Genomic DNA, 26,508 nt, shown 5'->3' on the forward strand with positions numbered 1-26,508 from the left:
GACGTTGTTTTCTTGCCCCGCTGGGGATGCAGATTTATAATGAAATTCATAGTTTGTTTGGAAGTACTGTGCGTTTCAGGCATACTATGGTGCATAGCTTTTCAGTATAGTAATAGCTGTTCCTGTTTCCTCTAGCTTGACTGTCCAGATAAAAGCACCTTTTGAATCCAGTCGTTGGATTCTCCTTTCTGCCATGATATTTTACTGTAACAGCAATCTGGTCCCAAACATGAGCAGCTTTGCAAGTAGATCTTTGCTTGGTATTTTACTGTTTTAATCCCGGGCAGTATTTTTTAAAGCAGAGCAATGTGGTTATTCGTTTTTTTTTTTTTAATTAAAAAAAAAAAAGTACTGCAGAGATGCATCACGTGTATGTATATCATATAATATGATATATCAGCAAGTTGTATTTTCGGCATCAATGGGGATCAGTAGAAGGATAGCAAGCCTGAGGCTCTGACTTGTTCCTGTAGTACAGGTACAGTAATATCAGCCTGCAGTTAAAAAATGAAAAATGATTTTTACTCAAAGTACAACTTCTTTTTTAAATTGTTCTCATGGAATTTATTCTTCTTTTAGAAATTCTACAAAATAAGAAAAAAGTCCAAGCAAGTATTTTTAATTACGTAGTTTATTTTTGGAATCGAGAGGCTGCCTCACTTTTGAATGCTAGGCTTTCCCCTCTCCAGACCTGTTCATCATTAGGCCATCTTGGCTTCAGACCGCTTCACCTTGGTCCCACGCAGCCTTTGAGGGGAGGAAGGGATGTGGGATTGGGACGGGCACGAGAAAGGGGGGGAGGGTTCCATGTTTATACTTGAAGGTATGGACAGATTGTAATAAGAGCATAATGCTAAAGGGATGTGGCCTCCTGTGAACTGTTTCTAAAAGTAAACAGCTGCACTTAATACAGGCACAGAGTGTTGGATGATGCCTGCTATTGTATCTCTGGATTTGGAGGTTTTATCTTTATTAGAATTTTGTAAATGTGATGGGGAAAATATTTGTTGTATGTATGTACCCTTGGAGGCAGCACTTCCAGAAATGGGATCTAAAAAATCTTCTGAAAAATGTACAAATTGCATTTAGAACGAATATATGTTTTCTCCATTTATTTTTTTTCCTGCTGGGAGCCTTTTTACAGGATTATTTAAATTCTTTTAAATGTAAGAACCGAGTGAAAAATAACTGAAAACTTTGCTAATGAAAACTGAGAGATGATCTGTAATACTGGAAGCATGGAGAATGCACGTGTACTGTAAAGGTTTCTTACAAGGAGTGTTGGACAGATGCCTAAATAATGAGAAGAATTCAGCTTTTTATATTACAAATATGAATAATTTGTTTTAGAAATAGGCAGCTTATTTTTCTTGCATTTTTCTTTCTGTAACATAACACTTCAGATGTACAGGTTCTGGCAGCTGAACTATTGTGAACTAAGTTTTTTTTTTTCTTCCTCTAAAATACATTCTCTTCAGACCTAGCACAGAGTGGATCAAATTTTCTAGAACAAAAAATAAGTACTAAAGTCAGGTTAATTTCAGGTCTGGCTGACTTCTTTACAGCTATTGTTTTCATCTTGGAGCTGCTTGTAAATGGAGAAGTGATAAATGGCAGCGTGCTGAGGGTAGAAAATCACTCAGTGTACAGGCTTCAAAAATTAGTTTTGACTTCAGCTTTTGCAGTGTTTTCATCAGTGATTATAAAAGGTTCAAACCGAGGCACTGCAGAGCTACAGGAGCACACTTGTTAGACTATTTTGTAGCAGCTTTATTCATTTATTTACCTTTTATCAGTATCTTTGTTGTCTAAATGCTATCTGTATGACTGTTTATTACCTCTTGCTCTTTGCTTCATATCCCTGACTTTAGAAAAGCTGTTTTCTTACTCAGAGCAATTAAGAATCTGAATGCGTGGTGGTTGGTTTTTTTTTTTTTTTTTTTTTTGTGTGTGTGTTTTTTTTGCTGGCTCTTAGTTTAGTTCCTACCCCCTCGCTCCCCTTATTGAACACCTTTTGGTCCTATCTACTCTCCATTTTCTTCCATGGTCTTATAAGTAGCTTTTTTCATACCTTGGCTTTTCTGCAGAGAAGGGGGAAGCTGCACACCGTGCTGTGTCTAGGGGTGGTGGCTGTGTGCTGTTACTGCAGGACTTGTTTGAGTGACTGATGTGTTCTGCACCGTTTTGGAGTGAAGTGGTGAAAAAGCCTCTGCTTTACATAGGGTGGGCATCTTTTAATTTTGATCTGGGATTCAGAAAGTAGGGTTGACATGAAGGTTTGTGGAAAAGCTCTAATCCAAGGTGATGTGATCCGATGTTTTCAAATGTTATTTCTGATTCTACATGGGGACAGCCCATTATCTTTTAACACTCCATATTCAGTGAGTATCCAACCCTTTGCTTTGGGAGGGAGAGGAACCATGAGTGGATAAGGGATTTTTTTTTTTTTTTTTGTCCCACCCCTGGTACCAAAGAGAGAAATGTTCATGCTTGAGTGATGAGGTTTCTCCAAAGCACAGAAACCAATGCAGCTTGCTGCTGCTGAGTTGTGGTGTGTCTGAGCAGTGCCCTGCAGCCTGAAATCCCAGCTCTTTGGGCTCATCTCAGCATGGGGCTGGGGATCTGGGGGGGGTGGGCTCACCTTATAAACTGAGTATATGTTAGTCCCAAGTAGGGACTGCGGCTGTCCTGCTGACAGACTTAGATGAAGCCTATCTGGTGCTTGAGATGACATTGCACAAATACCAAAATGCTCCATAACATTCAAACATCTTCTAGGCACAGAGCTGCAATTCATCTTTTTTTTAATTCTGAACCAGTCCTCTCTTGTGTGAACCTTTGTAAGAATTGCACCCACGCTTGGAGTGAGGGGGCCCCACCTCAGTGGAGAAAAGCTGCTTGGCTGTGTACAGTCTCCTCCTGGTTCACATGCTTTCCGTATCGGTATACAGAAGCGTTCACAATTAGCTTCTTTGAAACCCTGTGACTTCCTTTGACTCCTCTGCACAGCAGCTGCATATACCCTTTGCAATATAGTTCTTGAGGAAGAGCTGATTTCTGAAAGTTGAGGTTCATATGTAGGCACTGGATGCTGTGCACGTGTTTTGCTTCCCCCTTGGTGGCTCTGAAGTGTGAGAATAAAGCATTTGTCACCAAGGCTAACAATTAATGTTTTCCAGAGCACGCATTTAGAACTGCAACTACCTAAATACTTGATTAGTGCATGAGTTCCAGTGAAAAAAAAAGCAGTAATTTGAAGAGGGTACGGCCAAAATTGATCCTGATCGATTTCGTTATTTTTTAGTTTTTGGAACAAACCAAACTCTCAAAATGCTCTTCTCTCCCCTTGCCTTAAGCTGTGAGGATACATATTGGCATGCATATCCTCTTCTGCATTGCATGTACTTTTAAAAAAAATAGTTTGTTTCTATGAAGAAAGACTTGAGCTGCCTTGAAGACGTGTACTGGTAGTTGACTCCAGGCCCCAGCACTGAGATACTTTTCAATTTGTACAGGTTTTATTCAAAGTGTTTTCAAGGCAGAAGCTGGAACTGTGAAAATTGTACTGGTACTCTAATTCGGCATGAATAATACTTGAGATTTCTAAGCATGGAGTGCTCAAAGCTTCTTGGGAGTCAGCCACTGCTTGAGGTGTGTTCTTTGCGTATTAAAAACTTCTCATGTCTCTGAACCATATCAATAAAAGGAAAAAAAAAATAGTATCTTGTGATACAAAAAGCAAGATCAACCAAAAATAGCAAATACATTTTGATCATCTTTTGTCTTATTTTTTTTGACCACATACATTTACAGTCCTTTGGAGTTTGTGCTTCCAACAGATATGAATTTGAAGAACTTGTACTTCTGCATATGGAGTGAGGTTGAATTTTGTGTCTAGGTTTAGATTGCTAGATTGCTGGCTTGCTGACCTTGGGCACAGCCTCTTGAGGGATTTGGGGCAAGGTTTTGCTCAACTATTTTGCGTCTGTGCTGCACGGTTACACAAGAACTCAAGTACTCGGGTGCAGTAAGGTAAAAGCTTTTGATGAATATTTGAATTACTGCCTTCTTAACCTACCCTGATCTGCTTTCCATATATTCCTTCTTGAAAGACTTCTAGATTTTGGGGTTAGTTACAGAGGTCCAACAAGAGAAGTGAATTCTCTCAGCTGAAGACAGTGACTGTGGAGTAGTCTGTATGAGAATTTCATGGTTCACTTTTTCTGAAATCAATTGTTTAGTAATGTGAGATTTGACAAGTTACAAATCTGACACCTGCACTAAAACCCAGGAAATCGTTTAATAAGGCTGTTAAGTTCCTAAAACTGTTTTATTCAAACAGAGTAATACTTGGAAATGTCCTCTTGTCATTACTGCGTGAGATACTGCAAGACGTTCAGTGTGCCACCTGTTCATGCTGCTGTAACTGCTGCTATCGAGTATTAAAGCCACTCTTGTGAGAATCGTAACTCAAATATTAATTAATTTTGCCCATGTGTATTTTCCTTGTGTAGAATGCAGAAGTCTTAAATAATTGCATATATTTTTTCCTCCACTCGCTTCTGTCAGCACAGTCAGTTTTCACGGGTAAGCTGGTTCCATTTGTCACTCTTCTGATGTCTAACCTTGTGCAGGGATGTCTTACTGTGTGACTGTCATAAGCTGGAAAGTTTTCTGTTCGTGGTTACCTAAAGAGGAAACGGTAGTTTCACATGAACTTTTTTGTCTTATTTTGTTTGTATTCTATGCAGAAAATTTCCCAAATGACACGGTGACAATAAAATTGTCAGTTTGCCAATATCCAGTAATGGTTTTATTTTTAACACTGTGCACATGTGTTCTGCAAACAATGGTTTCTTACTTTTGCCAGCTCATCTGGTGGCTGACTGTGATCGTGCCCACGTTGTCCAGCTGTAATGCTGCTGCTGTGCTCCTGCTGTTAGCAGTGACCTTGTTTCTTAGAAACCCACTAACAAGGCGTGGGCTGTTCACTGGAGTTGCTCCTATAATCCTCTCTTGAACAAAGAATCTCTCGCTTGGAGGAACTGCTAAGGTATTAAGGTGATGAGCAGCTCTTCAACCCCTGACATTGTTTGCAGGAACTTCAAGTGAAGGAAGCGAGGCCTGTGTAGTGCTGTATGAGGGCGTGAGTTACGGCTCAGCCACTGTCGCAGCCTTTTGCTGCTGTGTGCTGCAGGTCCTGTTCCTGCCTCTCCATGCCACCTGCTCTGATGCTTGTCTGTCTTTTCTGGTGCCTTTAATGCCCCGTAAGTAACCCATTCATTAAGAGAAAAAGCTTTTTCTTAAGTTTTTCATGCAATTGACTTCCTGCTGGCTTGGTGGGTTAAAGTGACTCAGTGCGGGAATCAGAGGTGGGCAGAATGCTCCTCATTCTTGATAACGGGTTCCTTGTTAACAATCAGCTTCAGACGATGATCTGGATTATTCCTGTTGAAAAGATGGTCTGAGTGAATGCTGTACTCTGAATCCCACTTGTTCAGCTACTTGGAGACCTGCAGGATCCTGCTGCACCTGGAGAAGGGTAGCCTGGCAAAGCAAACCGAATGGGTGCACGCATTGCTTCAGTAGGCTGAGTCTCTTTGTGGAAAGACAGCGTGAGCACAGGGGTGGGCAGTGTATGTGCCGTGAAGTACTCAGGAGGGAGAAATGCAGAAGCAGGGCCATCTCTCGGCAGCAGTGAGCTGTGGGCTCTGCCTCTGTCTACTCCTTTCTTTTCCTGTAAGTCTGAGCCCATCATCTCTAAGAGGCGCGAACAGCTCTGAGGCCATTTAGTTCCTGCAACATCTGCCAAAAACAGAAAAGGGGGAAGAGAGTTCGTGTGGCCCCACGTGATGGGAAAGGCTGGAATATGAATGATCTCTTGTTGATGTTAGAGCCCACGGTAATCACTTGGGAGGGATCATATGAATGTTCCAGTTATTAAGTCTTCACTTAAAGCTTACAGGCAAGAAACATGGTATGTTGCAACACTGCTGGAACTACTTCCTAGTTTTTGCTGTTGTGTGGCCTGGAAAACTAGCTAGCTTGCCTAAAGACAGAACATCAGTTCTACTCTTCAAGCCCTTGTCTGTAAGGGGTTAGCTGTGAGCAAGCGTGGAACCTCCATGCAGCCTGCGGACAGCCCCCAGTATGGGACTGCCAACCAGAGGGAGAGGTGCGCTGACCAGAGATAGAGGGGTGCCTGGACAATGCACCCCTGGGGTTGGAGAGTGTGATGGTGCTAATTAACCATTAACTCTGGTTCACGAATTTGGTTGTGAAAGGGTTGGGGATACCTTAATGTGGGTGTGGGAGAGAGCAGAGCATTGGTGCAGTGCAGCTAAGTTGGCTCTTGGATGCACCATGCCAAAGGGTTTGAGGTTTTTGATGTGGAACTGTGCAGTGATGTTGCGTAAGGTATGCGGTTATAAGACCAGAATCTCTTAATTTCCTTTGTAACATAGAACAGTTACAGAACAGCTGAGAAAGGGTTTTTAATTTTAATAAAAGTCAAGTGAAGACTTAACTGTGCTGTAATGTCCTCAGGACACTCATAAAATTCTAGGATTCCTTCAGCTGCACAAACAGGAATTTATAAATATTTATTGAAATTAACTTTATTGAAAATGTCACCTGCATAAGTGGAGGTAAATGTAGTGGAGAAATGTGGGGGCAGGGCACAGTTTGCTCCAGATGGGCTCTCCAGTTGGCCCTCTATTTTTGCTTATGATTTGAACAACACCTGCGTTAATTTTGGCCCACGTCAGCACCTTCTGCAGCACTGCTTTTGCACACGCCGCCCAGAAGGAACATCTGAAGAGCAAACCAGCACTGTAAAGGCCGACCGCAGCTCCATCAGTTAATGGGATGGTTGTTGAAGCACTGTTGGAAATGGGTGCATTCTGCAGGGCAAGCGCTGCTGCGTGGGATGGCACGGGCTGTAGGAAGCTGAGCACGGTGCTGTAAGGGAGGGTGCAAAATATGAACATCTGTAGCTTTAAAGGCTGCTGGGCAGTCTTTTCTCACCCATCTGGCGATGCGAAAATAGTCTTAAACAAATTGGTAGATCTTCCAGTTTGGGTAGCCTCTCTGTTTTTACCCAGCTTTTGTTCACAGTTGGCAATCTGTATCATTCACTTTGGTTTCAAGAACCTCACTTTGGAGCAGCATTTGAGGAATTTGGCATTAATGTTCCTCTCAAATAGATTGGGTTAGATATGGGAGTTTTAAATTAATACCCAGGACTTAGATTCTAGATGTATGACAGCACAAGCCTCCGTTTTTCATCCCAAATTAACCAGCTTTAACAGATCACGTCTTGCTGAAACTTCACCTTAGGAAGGCATCTCCTCCACCTCACCCTCTGAACACGGCAAGGTCCCGAAGCATCAGAAGTCACACCCAGAGCCAGGCGCTGCAGCACGGTGCTTGGTCAACCCCATCCCAGCACATCGGTGGGCAGTGCTCAGAGATCTGTCTCATGAAGGGGGGTGGCAAACATCCAGCTTTTAGATTGGGGTTTTCTAAATATTACATATAAAAAGCCTAAACATAATCGCCAAGTATAAAATATTAAAGTGGAGCATAAAATATTTAAGCATTAAATGCAAAAAATGTTTTTATCTTGTAGCTTGAATAGGGGAATTTTACTCACAGTTACCCAGCTCACTGCAGTGTGAGATAAGTGCAGCTGACTTATTTATAGCTGAAGGATGAGGGGACTTTGCAGGGTGAATCTGTACGGGATGAAGGGATGTGCTGTAGTTATACCATCCCTTGGCACACCATTACAGTGTACCTGCATGGTGAGAGGGATGGGGTTTGGCTCCATCAAAGCAAGCAAGATGCAGTGTTTAAAAGCGAAGTTGGCCTAGAAATAAGGTTATGAGGAACAAATAAGATTTAAGGGAAAGAGACATGTAGACAGTTTTGAAAAAAATTCAAATTTGGTGTGGATTGAAAGAAATCCATAGAAATCTGTCATGTATGTATATATATGTATATAAGTTAATGTACGTGTGTGTGTGTATGTGTGTATATATATATATATATATATATATATATATATATATATAAGCATAATGATATTCACTGATGCTGAGAGTCTTACAGTGATAACTTGGTGACCAGGTCTGAAACTTGCTCCAAGAGGGCTGAAGGCTGCAGCTGCACCAAACCTGGCTGCTTGAGTCCACCTGCACAGAATAAATACATTCCAAAAAAATACAGCTCCATTCTGCAGCACGTGGGTTGGCTTACAGAGCTGCATGGAGCCAGGGTTTCCTGAGCAGGAATGGAAGGACAGCACTCGAGGCACAGACAGCAGACATCCTGTTACAGCTTCTAATGTTAGGATTAGTGCATTCCAGAGCTAAAAATGAATGATTTTGCTTCAGGAGTTGGAGGCTGCCTCACCTTCACCAGGGATTACAATCACGGGAGCAGGAGATCCTTAACCTCATAGAAGGTTTACAAGCAGAGGCCTTTCTTGCATTCAGAGAACTCAAAGTCTGTGTCTAAAGAATAAAATAACTGCAAGTTTCCAAGTGCAGCCTATGTCAGTACACTCTGCTGCATTACGTACTGTCAGTGGCTGCAGGTAACTCGTTATAAGCTCATCAGGTGTAAGCTTGCAATTTATTTTGCCAACCAGACATGCTTCGTCTGTGCAAAGTGTGGCTTTAAGCGTTCCCTCTGCTGTAGGTTTTAAAAATAAAAAGCTTCCCTTCTCCCTTGCCTTTTGATGAACTGTGGGCTTCTCTCCAATACGAAGAGCTGTGTGTACAGCTCTCTCTGCCCGCAGCGCTGTGTGGGGGCACAGCTGTGCGCTCAGAGACCTGGAGGGGACAAAACATCGCAGCAAGGGCGGGTCAGCAGGAGCAGTCACACACGTCGTTCAGAACTGAAGGAGGATACGCGTTCCTGAAGCAGCGGGGGCAGAAGTCAAGTGGGGTCTTTTGCTTTTGGGAAAGTTGGAGGGGAAAAGGAGGAGGCGTGGGTTCCTGCAGCTGTTACAATAACAAGCATAGGAAACGGAGTAGAGGGCCTTCCATACCAGTCTTTATCCCTCACCCATTCCAGAGATGTACCTCCTGTACCGTACAGCAGCCGCAGCCTGCTCCGCTCGGAGCGGGATTGTGACTACGCGAAGGGCAGAGGCAGAACCCCACGCTCTCCCTCTCAGCCTTTCCTCCCCGCGCCGCGGCGCTCGGAGCAAACTTCGGGGTCGCCGCTTTCTGTGCAGCCGGGTCCGGCGGGGCCGCCCCGGAGCCGCAGACGGGAGCTCGTGGATGGGTACGGCCGGCGCCGCGAGTCGTGGGCGGTGCCGGAGCGGTGCGGGGCCGCGGACCGGCGGGGACAAAGCCGAGGGAGCGGCGCGTAGCTCTGCCCGCAACCCGATCCGCGCGGTGCGGGCCGGGGCACTGCGGCGGCCGCGGCCAATGGGGACGCGGGGCGGAGCGCCGCCATTCCGGGCCGCATCTCCGCGGCCGCTCGGCGGCGGCCGGGGCTCCCCCCGCTCGGGGCGGGGACGCGATGCGCTGCTTTGCGCGGTCCCCGCCCGTCCGCCGCGCCCCGGGGCGGAGCGGAGCGCGGTGTCGCCTCGCGCCGGCGGCCGCGGCCGCGCGGCGATGGCGGCGCGGAATAAGCGCGGGCGGCCGCGCGGCTGCCGCTAAGTAGGGCAGCGCGGGGCGGGGGCGGCGGAGGGGCCGTCGCGGCGGCTGCGCCATGCGGGCCGGGCGCGGGGGGCCGGCCGGGAGACGGCGCCGGGGGCGGTGCGCCCTGCTGCCCGCTGCGGGCCCCGGGGCGCCGGGGCGCTGAGCAACAGTTGGCCCCGCTGCCGCCGCCGCCCAGCATGAAAGTGTGCCGGCGGAAAGCGCTGGCGCTTTGCCTGGGCTACGCGCTCCTGCTGCTCCTCGCCGCCCTCAACCTGCTGGAGTACAAGTGGCGGCGGGAGCCGCGGCGCTGCGGGGAGCCCCCGGCCGTCCCCCGCCAGCGGCCCCCTCCGCCGCCGGCCGGGAGCAGCGCTCCGCAGAGCGGGCGGCGGCAGCTGGTGTACGTGTTCACCACCTGGCGCTCCGGGTCGTCCTTCTTCGGGGAGCTCTTCAACCAGAACCCCGAGGTGTTCTTTCTCTACGAGCCCGTGTGGCACGTCTGGCAGAAGCTGTACCCCGGGGACGCCGTCTCGCTGCAGGGAGCGGCCCGCGACATGCTGAGCTCCCTGTACCGCTGCGACCTCTCCGTGTTCCAGCTGTACAGCACGGCGGGTGCCGGGAAGAACCTGACGACTCTGGGCATCTTCGGGGCGGCCACCAACAAGGTGATCTGCTCGTCCCCGCTGTGCCCGGCCTACCGCAAGGAGGTGGTGGGCATGGTGGACGACCGCGTGTGCAAGAAGTGTCCCCCGCAGCGCCTCAGCCGCTTCCAGGAGGAGTGCCACAAGTACCGCACGCTGGTCATCAAGGGCGTGCGCGTCTTTGACTTGACCGTCCTCGCCCCGCTCATGCGGGACCCCACCCTGGACCTCAAAGTCATCCACCTGGTGCGGGACCCGCGGGCTGTCGCCAGCTCCCGCATCAAATCCCGACACGGCCTCATCCGGGAGAGCCTGCAGGTAGTGAGGAGCCGCGACCCCCGCATCCACCGCATGCCCTTCCTCGACGCCGGCCACAAGCTGGGCGGGAAGAAGGATGGCGGGGGCGGCTCGGACTACCACGCCCTGGGTGCCATGGAGGTCATCTGTAGCAGTATGGCCAAGACCCTGCAGACCGCCCTGCACCCCCCCGACTGGCTGCGGGGTAACTACATGGCCGTGCGCTACGAGGACCTGGTGATGGAGCCCATCAAGACCCTGCGGCAGGTGTACGGCTTCGTTAACCTGGCGGTCAGCCCGGAGATGGAGAAGTTCACCCTCAACATGACCAGCGGTCCCGGCTATTCCTCCAAACCCTTTGTGGTATCGGCCCGGAACGCCACGCAGGCGCTGAGCGCCTGGAGGACTGCGCTCAGCTTCCAGCAGATCAAGCAGGTGGAGGAGTACTGCCAGCAGCCCATGGCCCTGCTGGGCTACGAGCGGGTCGGCAGCCCCGAGGAGGTGAAGGACCTAGGCAGAACGTTGCTCAGGAAGCCGCGGCTGTGAGCGGGCAGAGCCGCATAGCTGAGCCCCTCTGGGCTGGTGGGAGGGTGGGGGTCAGGAGAGGGTTCTGGGTTCCTCCAAAGACTGCTGAAGGGTAACATGCAGTAGTAATGTGATGATTTTTGGTTGTTTTTTTTTCTTTTTTTTTTTTTTTTCTTCACTTGCATTGGGTTAGATGCGATTTAAAACAGAAAATAAAGTGGAACTGAAAATGTGTGGAAGCTCCCTTTCCCCTTCTCTAAAATGCCAGGGGAGCCTCCCTACCAAAACCTTATTTATGGAGTTCGTGTGGGCTGGAAGGTGGTAGCAAAAACTCCGGCACAATTTCTCGTCCATTAATATCTCCCTGGGTGGAGAGGAGATGCCCTTGGGAAGCGATGCTGAAAATCAGGCTTTTGTATGGAAGTAAGTGTTAAGACATGAGAGTAACAAACAATAAATGATATTCATTTTTATAATTACCTCAATTGTTTGGGAATTACAGTGTTGCTGATGTACAGCTAGAGGGGAGGCTTGCTTGGAATAGCACCGAGGGCTTTTTTAAGGTTATGGGCAGAGGGCTGGAGTGTAATATTGACGTGTCCGAAGATGGGAAGCTGTTCATGCACAAACAGGGATGGACTCACAGATGCAGTGCGGGTTCTGTAGCTGTGTCAGAGCAGGCTTCTATTTAACAACTGTCTTTTGTTGTTGTATTTAAAAAGTCTTTAAGTGCCACTGTATTAGCGTCCTAAGAGTTCTGAAGTGTTTGCCACCAGAGCAGTATTTATTTTTGTCTTGATATGTATGCCTGGGAGTCACCGTCAAACAGAAGTGTGACAAAACTGCAGGATTTAAAAAGACATTTATCATACTGGAAACATTAGCATGTGTGAAAACAATTAAAATTATATATATTATATAGTGCTAACAATGCAGTGAGATATTTAAGATATTTCTTGACGTTCATTGGTAACAGGCGTAGCAGGGAAGCATAGAAAAATGCATAAAATGTTGTATTTTCCCCCTTGTTTGAGTGTCCGAGGCTGTGTTTCTGTTCTGAGGAGGGAGAACGCGTGCAGCTGTGTGTTCATGGCTGTAATGGAGCTGTGCAGAGCCGCCCGAGTGCGTGCATTCAGAGCGCTGCGAGGTGCTCGCTTGTGTGAGTTGTCATTGCTCCACGATGGAGCCAGATGGTGGTCTGGCTCTGTCTGGGAGCTCTGCTGAGAGAGACTGTCCTGTTGTTAAACTTGATGAAAAATATGGGGTTTTGCTACTACTTTTATAATTTCCTGGTTTAATAAAGATCATGTGATGGTTGCACATGGAAAGTGTGGTCAACTCGAGTACGTTTTATCTTGGTGGTGGGTCTCTGTTGCTCTTTGAAGGCTCATTTTGGAACTTGAGTTTTTAAACAAAAGTGATTTTGCCAGACTATTCTCATAGGAGCCCGTAGGCTTTTCTACAGGAAGTGTTTTACATTATCTGTGTGTTGTGCTTTCTGTGAATGTGAGTATGGGTAGGGAAAGCAAAATGGATTTGTGAAAATTAATTTATACAGATAGGATACAATAAGTGTGTGTGTGTGCAATTGTTAGTGATGCGTCAAGTGTCTATTTGCTGTATTTAACTTTAAGTTAAACAGGTGATAGCTGGCTGCTGTGCTGTTTGAATTCTTGATGAAATTCTGGGATTGCTCTGAAGAGGAAGTAGACATCTAATAAACTAGTAAGGAGATCATAGCATAAGATTGCCTATACCCTTGCTGAATGACCAATTCACACGCTCATTCCCTTAGTTCATCACTGTCAGCCTAAACGCATTAATGATATGGGTAATGGGAAATGTTATAATTGGCCTGTTAGGACATATTCCCAAATTCCAGGTGGAAGCGTTAAAAATGGAAGGGATAGTTATCTTGGTATTCGAAATACAGGCTAAGGTGCAGTGTCCTGTGGGATGTGGTGCTTTGTGTTATTACTACTCTGTGTGTTCTGCTTTGCTGCCGAGTGGGTCTCAGACTGACTGGGTTTGGGCTGTAGCCTGCTTTTTTTTCCCAGTCGGAGTGCCCTGAGATAGTGCTTGAAAATCCCATCTGCTAATAGAGCACGTCACTTGCTTTTTGTCTGCTACTGCTGCATGAACTGCCCATGCTTTCCGTGGCAGCAGCCACGCAGCGCTCCCAGCTCTGCTGCCAGCAGCACCCAGGAAGGCTGCAGTGCCTCTGCAGAGCCGTGTGCTCCCGCAGGGACAGGGAGCTCAGCTCCTGCTGGGGTGGGTGCTGTGTCTGTGGCATCGGATCTGCTGTCTGGAGTGTGAAACTTTGATGCAATTTCTAAATGGGGCTTTCACACAACAGCACTGTCAGCATAAGCTCTTTTAATTTGGGTTTGTGTGTGTGTGCAGCATTCCTTGCTCTCCTCTGCAAAAGTTTTGTGGTTGAGTGATCAGGAATTGACTTTTAGGAGTATGAAATAGATAATCCCAATTAACTTAGCTTTTAGAAGTCTCTTTTTTATATTAAAAAGTGCTTCCTGTCATTCTGAAAGAGTGCTGGCTGTGCTTCTCACACTGTATTAGAAGCATCTGCTTCACTTCGATGATACGAACGGTGTGTCAGTAGAGTTATGCCATCTGAATCTGGTCCATAATTTGAGCTCCACCTACTACACTGCAGCAAGGAATTACCCAGCACACATTCCAGCTGTACCTGGGCATGTTTTTATGGATGGACATAGTAATGGAAAGCTGCTTTTGTTGAAATGAAGGACTGCAGTTTTGTTTAGCAAAGCTTCAGGAGAATTGAGTGGGACTCTGTCTTTGTACAGTGCTGCAAGGCTGAGCCCTGCCCTGTATGCTGCTCTATTGAATAAGTATTAATAACTGGCGGTTAAAAGAGGCCATTTTTAGTACTTTTGTATATTCAGAAAAGAGGATTAGAGGAATTAAAAAAAAAAAAAAGTTTTGAATTTAGGAAATGATAGAGGAAAAATACACTGTGAGAAAGATTATGGACGTGGTTCCAAAGATCTCTGCCTGTTGTTGGGAAGATGTCTAGCAGAGGTCAGAGTACTTAAATAACACTCGACTCTTACACTTAAAAATAATGCCTGTGCTTGCTTTTGGTTGATTTAATTACAGCATGCTTCTTAAGCTGGAGATAGTGCTTGTATTAGTGAAGAATCAATAACATAAAGGAGATGCTGAGTGCACTAAGTTGCACTGAATTGAGATGGAGACCATTTTTAGGACTTGGCATGTTATTCTGATAGAACAAAAAGGTTAGCACTTGACTATGTTCTGTTTTCTGCTTTTGACAGATACAGAAAATCGTAGAAGCATTTTTAATGGTCATGATTGCTACATGCACAAAAGCACAAGAAAACCCTCTGTCCTCCAAATACTAAACCAATTTAAAAAAGACGTGCAGAAGTGTGCAAGTTGTAACTTACTAAATGCTGATAAAGGAAAAGATGGTTGCATGAGGTATCTTTGGGCCTTTCTAACGAAAGGAGGAAGTACTTGTTCTGACCACTTTGTACTTTATCAGGTGTTTGACTTCACACTGTGACTGGGGAGAGGAATGAAACTGCCTTAATTTAAAACCACAAACCTTGTTTTTCAGTTACGAATTGAGCTTGGGTCTCCAGAGATGAACTACTGCTGGCTGTAATCAATTCTGAAACAAGTATTTTTCATCCCTTAGGCCATGAGAAGAAGTCTGGTTTAATTCTTTATTTCTCCTTTATTTCTTTTTAATTTATGTAGTATGTTTTTAAGTGTCTTTGAAAGCAAAGGGGGGTTTCACATGAGCTGCATTCTGCAAGGGGTGATCTTAGAGCCAGTACTTCAGTTTTACTCCTGTGCTTCCCTCAAAATGCAGACATGAGTCTCTTTGGACCAATGAAAACCAATTGTGTTTTGTGGGGCTGCTTAACGTGAACAGATGGAATACTGGGCAAATGCTGCCTGGTCTCATCAAATGGATCACAATTGTTCTCACTCCAGTGCCATTTCAATCAAAGGTGTTATACCAGGAGAAATATTACTCTGCTGGAATCATGTGTGTGAATAGAGCAAGCAGATTTAATATGAAAGCTATAAGCAATTGTGAGACTGCCTGCTCTTGTTGTGTCCATCTCTGATAGTGCTCTGGTAATTGCTCTGATGGTCATTGGACGTAGTTCGCATTTTGTATCAGAGTTCCTAAGAAAGATCTACTGAAAATGTGGGCATATATTAAAAAATCAAAAATATATGTAGTATTTCAGCAATATTCACTATAATACGTACATGTACAGGAAAAAAGATGGTTTACTTTCTGTCTTCGTTATCACTGGTATCAAATAAGTAATTAACATGTTCCAATAAGAGCTATTGGCTGTCAGGATTTCCATGATTCTTCACATAAATTATCAGCTCTGCAAAGAGAATGCATAGAGCCTATAAAATAATACAGACTTGTAACTTTGCAAGTTGGAAAGCTTCCATGTGTTTATTTTTTGGAGAGGTGGTTGCGGCTCTTCACATCTGTGCATCAGGAGAGCGGGAAAGGATCACAAGAATATATCTGCATAACCGAGTGTTTAACATGTGGATCAATGCAAAAATATTGTCAATGTGAAATATTAAGGCGCTCTGTCTTCCCTTGATGCACGAAGAGCCAGCATCCACAATACCACAAAAGGTATGAAAATAGTTTATAAATGGGTTTGCAAATGGGAGAACTAGGACTGTAGAGTCATCTACCTACGCAGTGAAACACAAAACATATAAAATGCATGTAAAGATTTATGTATCACAAGGAGGGACCTCCCCAGTCCACTGATGCAAGTGAGATTTTGGCACTCACTTCATTGTCTACCTTAAGAATATTCTTAGTATAAATGAGGCGGTGGGAAGGGAATTGAGGTTGAGCAGTAGATTACCATCTCCTTGTTCCTATCATAAAAGTTGGTAAGTAGCCAGGACATCCTGCGGTTACCACAGGCTGAATATAATAGCATTATTCCAAGGAGTTTTGAATGAAAATGGGTCTTTCCTGCTGGAAAAAAAGATAAAGATCCGATTGGAGGAACTCTCCAAATGAGAAATTATTAACAAAGCACTCTGAGTAAGGCAGGCTGGTAGCTGCTGCTGAGAAAATTTTTTCTAATGACATTAGTGGGAGCTGAAGTTGCTAACTGGAACCCTATAGCTATAATTGTAAGGGTTCTAAAGATATTAGTCAGCTTTGAGTAGGACATTCAAGAATGCCTTCACATCATTTTCATTGGAATGCTAGTATCCTGCAGGAGTTGGTGGAAGCTATATTTCAAGGTGCTTCCAAAAATGCTGGACTCATAAATGCACATTGGAAGAGGACTCGGAATGTTTCAGGTCCAAACTTTGGCTTAGATCAGGGTCAAACCAGGATACTCCAGGCTCTATCCTTGTGGGTCTTGGAAGACTGTGTGGTCCCTAAGCAATCTATTGCTGTCCTGATGGTGTACCACGATGCTTTGGCACAACTGTCCCCCAGTCGCTAATTATGTTACATAAACTTCTTGTTGGCTGCTGCTCAGCTGTTTCAAAGGGCCAGCAGCAAAACAGTTAGCAAGTAGTGATCTGTGGAAAAATTTACAATTAGAACACTGCAACCAGCAATGTCCCCTTTTTTTACCCATGAGTGATAAAGAGGAGAGCAGAGGCAAATAAATTCATTTAGAAGAAAGGAAAGGAAAGGAATGCAAAGCAAAGCCCACCAGGAGTTGTTTTTTTTCCTCTAAGAAGGAAGAGACACTGTTAAGGAAAATGGAAAGAAGCAAATGATACAATGAAACAAGGTCAGACAAGGATGAACAAAGGCATTTGCATGCTGAAAGCAGAGAGGATAAAACTTAGAGTATATAAGATGAAATGTGCTGATGCTGTGTGCTGTAACCATTTGTTATTAATCACTGTGTGTGGAATGAGTTCCTCACTTCCATTGCTGACAGTTTTAGATTTCCTGATTTATATTAAGATGAATTTTAAATGGGAATAGTTTTCATAATTATTTGAATACTTTTGATTTCCTAATTTGTTTTGGGTCTAGATAGAAATAGAATTGTTGATCTTTTGTCTAAACGTTTATTCAGACTTCAATGCATGAATTCTTAGAAAGCGTCCTTGTCTGCTAAATCCTTGTCACCTTCTTATTTTCCATCTATCAGACAGTTGCTTCTCCCACCAGCCAGGATTATCAGTAATTATCTGTTTCAAGCCGTGTGTGTCTCATAACATTTTATCATAGGAGTTGTGAGATGGAAAAGGGGCGTAGTTAGAGTTCGTATAACTTCCAGAGTCATTTTCAGTATTTGATTGTTAGCCACTGGTAGTTTCTATGCATGCTTGCTGTACTGGTCTGATATTGAACCTTTAATTCTCACGTTATCTGATCCATTGACTAAAACTGGTCAGCGAGCAGGTGTTCTTAGAACTGTTAACTTAGTCTGTGTGTTGATGACTGACTCCTCAGAACACTCCTTATATCTGCTAGCCCTCTTCTCCTCATAAAATGCAATACATACGTCTGACTCCACCAGTGCTGTCTTGGGGTGGCTGGACACACTTGATGTCTTTCACCCATGGAGCTCTGACTGCCAGAGCAGAGCTGGGCCTTGAAGGAGGTGTGATGTGTTTCTCACCTGCTTTGCTGGCTATAGCTCCAGCTTATAGCAGCAGTGCTGGCAGAGATAAAGGGTATTCATTACAGAAAGATTTTGCTACAGCAGTAATGTAGAAGTTGTGGGAAGGAGTTATTTGTGTTCCTCGGTTTTGCTGTGGGAATGAGGAAGACACAGCCAGTGCTGACCTTAGCACTTTTATTTTGTAGGAGTTTAACATCTGGTCCCTAATCCCACATTCTCTCATGCTGAGAAGAGGTGAAAATACAGCATAAAAGTTTAATGCCGTGGCCACTGTCCAGAGATCTGCTACGTTGCTTTAAACCAGGAAACCTCCTGATAGGGCCCATTTCACACATCCTTGAGCAACCTAAGATGCTTTAATAAAGAAATGTTTTATCTAGTAGTGTGCCAGAGAAGTAACCTCAACCTTTGTATGCAGTGGCACAGAAGTACTAGTTAGAAATCAAATGCAGGTGGAGAAGGACCACCTGAAGAAATTGAGGAGACCTGCTGTTTAACCCTTTTGCATCGTGAACAGGTAACAGTCTTTTGGGAAAATGGGACAAAACCAGAAGTCTTCCCTTCCCCCATCTTTTATTTGTGTCCATGTGTGTCTGTGTCCTGCTGGGTGCAGGGGCCTGGCCCAGCTGCACTCATTTCAGGGCTGCCCTACACCATTGGCCTGATGGGTGGCAGCTGGCTGAGTGCCCAGCCCAGCAGGGGAGGGGGAGGTAGTCCTCCTCAGGGAGGTCTCTGGAGATGGAAAGTGTTGGGTGGTGCTTCTCTTGACTGGAGTGAAATTGGTTTTTAGGGTGATGAGGATTTGGCCCCTATAAGAAGAAAGGGTTGGGGGTATTTGTTGCAGCCTCTGGACTGCTGGAAATTGGTGGGACGGTGACTAAGAGTCACCCTGAGGTCTGGATGCAGTGGGCTGCTGTGTCCTACCAAAGGGATGGAGGTGGCAAGGCTGCTGTGCCCAGGTGTATTGTAGAAGGCGTGGTAAACTTTCAAAGTGCGTTGTCTGGGACACAGCTGTTTCTTGAGTACAGGGGAAACAAGAAATAAGAAGCAAGATGAATGCATGGAACCCTGCACTTACCAGGAGAAGCAACTGCATGAGGAGAAGCTCATGTGGCGCCTTGCCAAGATAGAGGTAAGCTGGAGTGACTGTGCTGTGGCAGTGGGGTGGGTGAGCATGGCTGTGCTATAGGGTGCTTATCTGGTGAGGTTTGTGGGTGAAGGTGGAGTGTGGCTGGAAGTGCAGCCTAATCTGAATTTAGGAGTGCCAGGTGCTGTGAGAGTGCTGTTTTGGGCTGGTAACTGAGGGGCTGAAGCTGGAGAAAGCCAGACTGTGGCAATGTTAATGTGAGGTAATGTGGCATAAGAACTTGCTGTAGTTGAGTGAGTTCTGAAGGGGATGGAGACTTTATGATAAGAGCTCTGCTTGCTGGGAGCTGGAGCCCTTTGGAACAGCGATGTCTGAGGGCTGTTGGCTGCAGGCCCCATGAAATGGCAGGAAGGTGCTGCTGGCCTGAGAAGCTGGAGCACAGGACTGGGGCTCTGGGTGTGCAGCTTTGAGCTCCTGTTTGCACCATGATCCACCAGCACACTGCTGCTGGTTGTGTGGCACTGCCATGTCCTACTTGATACCACACACTCATGTCTTCCTGCTTATCTTCGTCTCTTCAGGGATGCGCTGCAGCTGAACTAACTGTCCTACAGGTAAGGAGAGCCTTTGGAGTCAATCGTTCCTCACACAAACATGTACTGACTGAAGAAAGAAAAACTACATGCATTTCCTTGCTGTTTTAAGTCCTATTGAGACTGGCTGTGAAGTTGTTTAGAGGAAAGGCATTCCTGCCCCAGGTAAATTACTAAAAGTCTGCCTCTCCCCTTGCTCTGCTAGCTGAGGCGGCTGCTATGAAATTGCTGTCCTCTTGTGCAGGTGAGCTCTCATCTCCTTACTTGTCATTCAGCCTCTGTAGGTGATCAGACTCCTCGCTGCTTAATTAGTTCTCCTGTAATTAATAATTTGAGGTAAAAGCCCTGCTGTGAGTGGTAACCCGCCACTTATCTTTGCCACTTTCACGTAAATAAAGACTATTTTGAAGTTTAATGCTTCCCAGTTGCCAGTTTTTATTATGGCAGAGCTTGTGTACTTAAACAGGTTCCTTAAATCATATCAAGAAACGGATGGACTTTTTCCTTACTACAGGTTTCAGGCCTTGGTACTCTGCCTAATAATGGCTCATTTTCTTTTATTGATGTTTACATGGGAGACACTGAGAATGTGTGTGGGCGTTTGGCTGATAGCTTACTGATTGCCCTGACCACTGTGAATGTGTGTCCTGATAATTTTTTACTCTTTGTTGAAACAATGAATTGGGCACAAATCAGTCTTGCACTGGATCCTTGGATGATCTTGGTTTTTGTGTAGGGATAGTATGTAACAGCTTTCTGGGTAGCTGTTGAATTTTACCCTGTGGAAAGGTGAAATAAGGAAAAATGAGAAAGCTAAACATAACTTGAGAGAAAGAGGAGCTAGCTGTGCAGGCAGATGATGCATTTAAAATGGTTTGTGTTTAAAAACTCTCAAAATGACTCAGTTAATTCTCTTAATTAAAGAACAGAAGTGCTGTCTCAAGTGTTCCCAGCAATTCTTCTGCGTGAGGTTACTGAAGCTAAATCAAGAAGCCCAGTATTATTTCTTATCTGCCTCACATTTCAAATGCTCAGAGGAGAGGGGAGGGCTCCCTAATGCTGTCTTTAGATGCTGTTAGTGCCTGCAGTTAAGGGTCAGTATCAATACTTTGCTTTCCTTTTAAATAGGCAGGCTTACAGGGAGAAGGGAGTATCCCATAATAACCAAATGATATACAGTGGCTGACCATGAGCAAGTGTGGTAGCAACCTGCAACACCAGGCTATGCTGGGTGCTCTGGTGGGGAAGTGAGGAGATGATAATGTGCCTGGACAGAACAGACCGTATCATTGTCTAAAATGTTAGTTTCAGAGCTGATCATTCTCACTTGAATATTAAATATCTCATTATACAAAGCTGTTACTCTTTCTAACTCAACTCCCTAGTACTTCAGGGAAAGCAATGTATTGTTTGCATCCATTGAACTGTAATGTGACAAAAAGTGCAGTGCACTGGCAGCCTTATGGATGTATGGCACATGGGCAGGTGTTGAAGTATGAGAAATTGCTCAGTGGCTGGAGAAGCAGGAGGTAATCATGCACGTGGGCTGCTTTAGCCCATTGATTTAACTTACTCTTAATTTGAAAACTATACTTAGTAAAAAATATGATTGCCTTAAAGCTAGAATATAGTCTTAACTCATAGACACATAATTCTCGCATAAAAGCCTTTTGAGTAAAAGAGAGAAACTGTATCTAAGGTAATTTAGAAAGATAAGGAGTATTTCCTATTTTGATGTAAATCATCATGGAATGGATGTTGCATTAGGAGGCCACACAGATGTGTTGGAGGAGCAAACATGAAGATCATTCCAGTTGTGTGTGTAAGACTAAGATCCTATTGGGCAGCCAAATCAAAATAAATTTCTAAAGGTGAGGGCTGCGAGTTGAGGTGTGAACAGAACTCACTTTGGGCTTTTAATGGAGGCTAGGTGTAGAGGAGGCAAATATTCTCTTTGTATAGATTTCTCATCTTATTCTTTTAATAAAGCATTTTGCATAATAACTCTTCCCCCTTTTTGTTAAACTGAGAAGTCTATAAAGTATATGCTCCCACTCCCTGAAATGGGGTTGAAATCTCCAATAATTGCTTTCAGATGTTGTAGCAGAGATGCTGAGTCATGGCCTGAAGGGCTGATTGAGCACCTGGTGGGAGGGAGGGCAGGCCAACCCTGGGGTGCTCAGGTGCATGCAATGTACCTGAGTGACTGGAAGAGGTGGAGGATCCACCCAGGCTTCTTTTAAGGATTCACAGTGGAGCTAAGGGTAACTTGCTGGAGATCCCTGTGTACTTGAGGCCTTCTAAGGGTAAGATTTTTTCCTTTATTTCTGTATCCATGGCTGCCACATTTGAGCATATCCTCCCTTGCTGCAGCCTAGGGCTTTGCTACTGTGCTGTTGTTGCTGTGCTTTTCATAACTTTACAGCTTTGCACATGTACACAACCTTAACTTTTTCCTGGATGTTTGGCTTTCTTCAGAGTGTTGCTGTCGATGCCCCCTAGAACTGCATCTTACTCTAGTATAGAGCTCTTTATGCCTTGGTACTTGCAGCAACCTGCAGCTATGCTGCATCATAGAAGCATCTCCAGCATGTGGTTGTTTCAAAACATTCTCCACCTTGTAGAGCTGTATGGTCATCTGTGCCCATGCAGTGGGGATAGCGTTGCAAGTGAGCTTTTGGGGACAGTGAAACACTTTTGGTCCTAGCAGGAATGTAATGTGATCTAGCCTGCTTTACAAGAAAGTAAGGAGAAATTTTGCTGTGCGTTTCCAGCAGTACTTTAGTTACTTTTTTCCTCTGTAGAAGCAATAAGTTTCCTGAATGCTACTGTTATTTTTAGGGCGTTGTAGGAATTCATGTTACTTATCTGGCACTCTTGCTTTCTTATCTGCTGCTTCATCATGATTTCACTGCAGTGATATCTCTTGTCAGAAAGTCAATACAGTGAAGTTGGAAAGAGCTACAACTGCTTAGGGAGTGGATGCATCCAGCTAAAGAGTTGATTTATCAGGTTCACTTGCAATATTTGTTTCAGTAATGGATTACAGTCTGTGATCCAGTTAAGTAGTGACCTCAATGTTTTCCTAAGGAGTAGCTCAGTCTGGCTACTATCAAGTAGTTGGTGCTAGAAATATCTCTTTGGACAAGAGGAAATGTTTGTGCCAGAATCTCCTAGGGAGAACGAGCAAAGCAGGATGTGAAGAGGGGGGATGCAGCTTGCACCTTGTTTCCTCTCTACAGTGTTGACTGTTCATATGACTGACATGTGGGTAGGGGTAGAACTTTTTTTAGTATTGAAATATGCTTGCTTTCTTTTTTTATTGCTGTTAAAACCCTGAAAAGAGCCTTTAATATGCAGATTGACTGAGAGAAATGATTAAAGATACTTCCGTTATTGCTATGAATCAGGATTCAGATTTGATTGTGTATTTTATTCTTAAATATATTCATCACAAAATGCCTTGCATTTCAGAATGCAAAATGAGAAGCAAGGCTTCAGCTGTAATGGGCCATGCACTGACTCATTAGACAATGCATCTGATTTTACTGAGTGCATCTATTTCAGTGGGATGTTCAGTTCTGACGGGGAGTAGAAATGTTCAGGAGATAATATAGCAAAATCAGCTGGTTATTTGATGGGGCTGTAAAATGAATGGCCCTATCAGTTCATTGAAAGGTGAATATTTCTGGATGATGTTTATCAGATTTGTAGTAATGCCAAATCCAAGCCTATCTATCCAGGGATATGTGAAACCCACTCCTACTGCATGCGTGTTGCCCATCACAATGGATAGTTGCTTTTGTGATGCACCTTTGAATGTTCAATACCATTATTTTCTACATCAAATGACTACAACTAAGTGAATTTTAACTGGGATTCCTGCTCTCCAGTGAGCAACGGACGTTCCTCACTGTGCCTGAAGGGGCTGCCCAGGGAGACTCAGCGGAGGAGAAGCAAAGCACTGTGTGATCTTCTGGTGCCAGCTGCCTAATCAGCATCTTCGACTCAATCCTGTCTGAGGCTGAGATCCCCTTGGCAAGCAAAAGATGAATTTCCTCTGAAAAGCTTTTTTTTTTTTTTTTTTGAGCTTCCAGAAAACTCTCAATGTGCTCATTTAGAAACTCAGATGCAATATCTGTTTCTAGTACAAAAGAGATGATCAAATGTATTAGTGGGCTGTAATTGACAATAATAATAAAATCTAATTTAAAGAATCTCAAGATTAGCAAAACTTCCCAAGAAAAGCTGTGATATCTAAGATCAGTTTTTCACAGACACTGCCCCAAATGTGCAATTTCTAAGCAGGATGTTTATGACGTTAGTATTCTAGAGTAATTAGTGTTTAAGAGGATAGATACTATTGCCTTGATAGGTTTCCTTTACTCTTAAAACAGTGTAACTCGATTCTGGTAATATGTAGATCTTTACATCAAGTGTTTTCCTATGAATAATGAAGTTGGAATCTTGTGTAATCACTTCTGTTCTTAGAGAAGCACTGATTTATGGATTCTTTGCCTTGGAAATTTCTAGTGTGAGCAGTTTCCAGAAAGGATTAGCATTTCTTTCAAGCTGATTTGTTAGTAGGGTTCAAGGTAGCCACATGATGTGCTCTACATCCTCCCAGCATTATAAATAACCAAGATCACTGGGAGTGTTATGGAAGAAAAAAAAATAGTTATGGAACACAACTGTGGAATAAAGCTGTTTCTGGCTGACGGAGAGGTGCTGACCATCTATGGCAGCCTAATGAACAGTGCAAAACCAAATTTCTGTGAATTCAAATAGTCTTGAACGCATCTTGAGCAACAGACACAGGAACACATAATCTTCTAAGAATCAACAGCCATCTGCTCAGTTCAGGCTCTTTATTTCTGTGGCATGCTGCCCTGATTGAAAGTGTTCCATGATGGAGTTGATGAGTTGCAAAGTTGAGTATGTAGATCAACTTGAGGAGAGGGAAGCCCAGCTTAGTGCCATGCCAGTACTCTTCAGACAACCCTGTCTGCATAATGTACCTCATCACTATGAGGGACATCTCCTGTGTTTCTGGATGCTGAACCAACAACACAGTTGTCTGTCCACCTCTCCTAGTCTTCAGTGATTATAACTCTCATTATAATCACTCACTGGTATCAGTGAAAGAGAGAGTGTAATAAACTTGTATAATTTGTTTTCTACTTGTCATCAAGCTTTCACAATTGTAAATAACATGAACTAAACTATATCAGTCATCTACTTAATGTGCACTAAATCAAATCTAGCATATGTTCCAGAACTGGGCTCCAGATCAAATCCAAATGCATTATATAGATCTGTGGTGTTCAGTACTTGTATTATAATAAATTCTGATTTTTCTGTATCTGGTACTAAGGCTAAAAGTTCTTATTTTTAGTCCCTAGCTTTATTTTTTCAATTCTACTTATCTGCTTTGAAACTTGATTCTGCAGCTCTTTGTGTAATACTTTTTTGAGCAAAGTAGTTTGAACTTCAGCAAACTTTTCCCTTCATTTGTAAAGCCTAAAGACACAGGCTTCTTATACAGTGTTGAGGTTTTCCAATATAAAAACCTGTATGCGCTTTGCAACTACCTTTTACTGGACTCGTATTCATATGATGTATATTTGTGGGTGAAGAGCAATGTGAATAATTACTCTTTAAGTAATAAGTGTAATTTCCAAAGCATTTGAAAATACCAAGCTATCTCAATGAGGCAACATCAGTCTTTCTGAGAACTTAACTGCTGAGGCTTCCTTCACTAGAAAGGTTATTGTGAATGACAGCATCTGAATAAACCTGTGCTAATGTACTGAATATGAAAATACTTCAGGCGAAGAATTAATTGAGGATACTGGACTTGCAATGAATGCACTAGATACCTTATCAACTATAGTGTTAGTATCTGATTTCTTTCTAATAGGCTCATGAGAGGGTTAATGTTTGTTTGAAATAAATAATTCTATTCTTTTGAAACACTGTTAAATCTGAAGGGTACACAAGAAGTGCTGGGTTGAACTCATCTCTTGAGAAGGCCTAGGTATTCTTAGCTATTGAAATAATTTTGTCACTTATATTGGAAAAAGAGAAATATATACATACACATACATAGGAGTTAAACTAGGCTTGTAAAACTGGATTTTACTCACAAAGCTATTGAGTAATAACTGCATAGCTGACTTGATTTCTTGCAAGTGCCCGTTACAGTAATTCATCTAGCAGGAGTGACATGATGTGTATGGATTTGTTTACCATATAGCTTATTAAATGCAATTTAATCTACATGTACCTGGTTAGCTGATGTCATAGGGATATAATTCCAAATATGGGTTTTGAAGCCAGCACATACAGGCCTTTTGGCCTTGGACAATTCTAAATTGAAGAGGTAAAACAATTTGGTTTTCAGAATGGAAATGCAGATTGAGTATGGTGTTAGAGTACAATTGGCACAGACTGCCTTAGCAGTACCTCTCTATCATCTAGAGGGACGATGCTCACTGCTTTCCTACAGCAAATAACTTACTTGCAGTCTCCTGTGGAATAATCCTTCAGCTCTTGCACGATGGACATTATGGAAAGTTCATTCTCATTGTTCAGAGCTGAGTGTAGGCTGGGAATCAAGGCTTACACTTTGGATTCTGTGTCTGGAAGCAAAAAGGACTTGTGTTGGACTTTGTGACTTGGCACTTTTGGATGATGCTTTGATGTCTAATGACTTTTTCCACTATATTGTTGCTGACATCTATGAAAAACTTATCCATGCCTAATAGAAAAGATAAGATTCAGAATAAGTAATAGAAACAGAAGACTAACAGTAATGCCAGCAATCAGGTAAGAACAGTTCCATCTGAGAGCGTATTTGGAGTTGATTTAGGGTTGATTTAGTAAGTAGAGATCATTCTAGATCTAACTCAAAGCAAGACAGTTAATAGCCATTGAAGGCATATTCACTCTGAAGGAAAGGTTCTCTCCATTCTCTAAGGGGGAGAAAATACATTTGAATTCCAGATGGTGATTATGCAAATGATCTTTTAATTGGTAAGCAAG

At 44.0% G+C, this 26,508-nt stretch overlaps 2 protein-coding genes across 3 annotated transcripts; one reads left to right on the forward strand and one right to left on the reverse strand.

Moving 5' to 3' along the window:
* Positions 1-2,798: 2,798 nt before the first annotated feature.
* LOC116217046 (uncharacterized) lies at positions 2,799-9,728 on the reverse strand. Of its 2 annotated transcripts, none has more exons than XM_085233497.1 (4): positions 9,090-9,728; positions 8,111-8,195; positions 7,334-7,473; positions 2,799-6,960 (listed from the first exon to the last, which is right to left on the reverse strand). In XM_085233497.1, exons 1-3 carry the CDS (start codon positions 9,726-9,728, stop codon positions 7,466-7,468), a joined length of 732 nt encoding a protein of 243 aa, XP_085089623.1. In that variant the 3' UTR covers positions 2,799-6,960; positions 7,334-7,465. The 2 variants fall into 2 exon arrangements, with proteins under 2 accessions (XP_085089623.1, XP_085089622.1); XM_085233496.1 differs by adding an exon at positions 7,655-7,736 and having other exon boundaries at positions 2,799-7,473.
* Positions 9,729-9,853: 125 nt separating this feature from the next.
* On the forward strand, positions 9,854-12,444 carry CHST2 (carbohydrate sulfotransferase 2). The gene has a single exon (XM_010716643.4). It carries the CDS (start codon positions 9,854-9,856, stop codon positions 11,135-11,137), a length of 1,284 nt encoding a protein of 427 aa, XP_010714945.2. The 3' UTR covers positions 11,138-12,444.
* Positions 12,445-26,508: the final 14,064 nt, after the last annotated feature.

The sequence above is a fragment of the Meleagris gallopavo genome, chromosome 11, assembly GCF_905368555.1.
Source record: "Meleagris gallopavo chromosome 11, MGAL_WU_HG_1.1, whole genome shotgun sequence".
Lineage (NCBI taxonomy): Eukaryota > Metazoa > Chordata > Aves > Galliformes > Phasianidae > Meleagris > Meleagris gallopavo.

Bases quoted from the DNA above. Each gene is read 5' to 3' on its own strand.
- CHST2 (XM_010716643.4), top strand. From the start codon at position 9,854: ATGAAAGTGTGCCGGCGGAAAGCGCTGGCGCTTTGCCTGGGCTACGCG.
- LOC116217046 (XM_085233496.1), bottom strand. From the start codon at position 9,728: ATGGCGCAGCCGCCGCGACGGCCCCTCCGCCGCCCCCGCCCCGCGCTG. The intron at 8,196-9,089 runs GTACATCTCTGG...TATTCTGTGCAG, and splicing joins GCTGCTGTACGGTACAGGAG to GTGGACTCAAGCAGCCAGGT. The intron at 7,737-8,110 runs GTAAGACTCTCA...CATCCCGTACAG, and splicing joins CTGGTCACCAAGTTATCACT to ATTCACCCTGCAAAGTCCCC.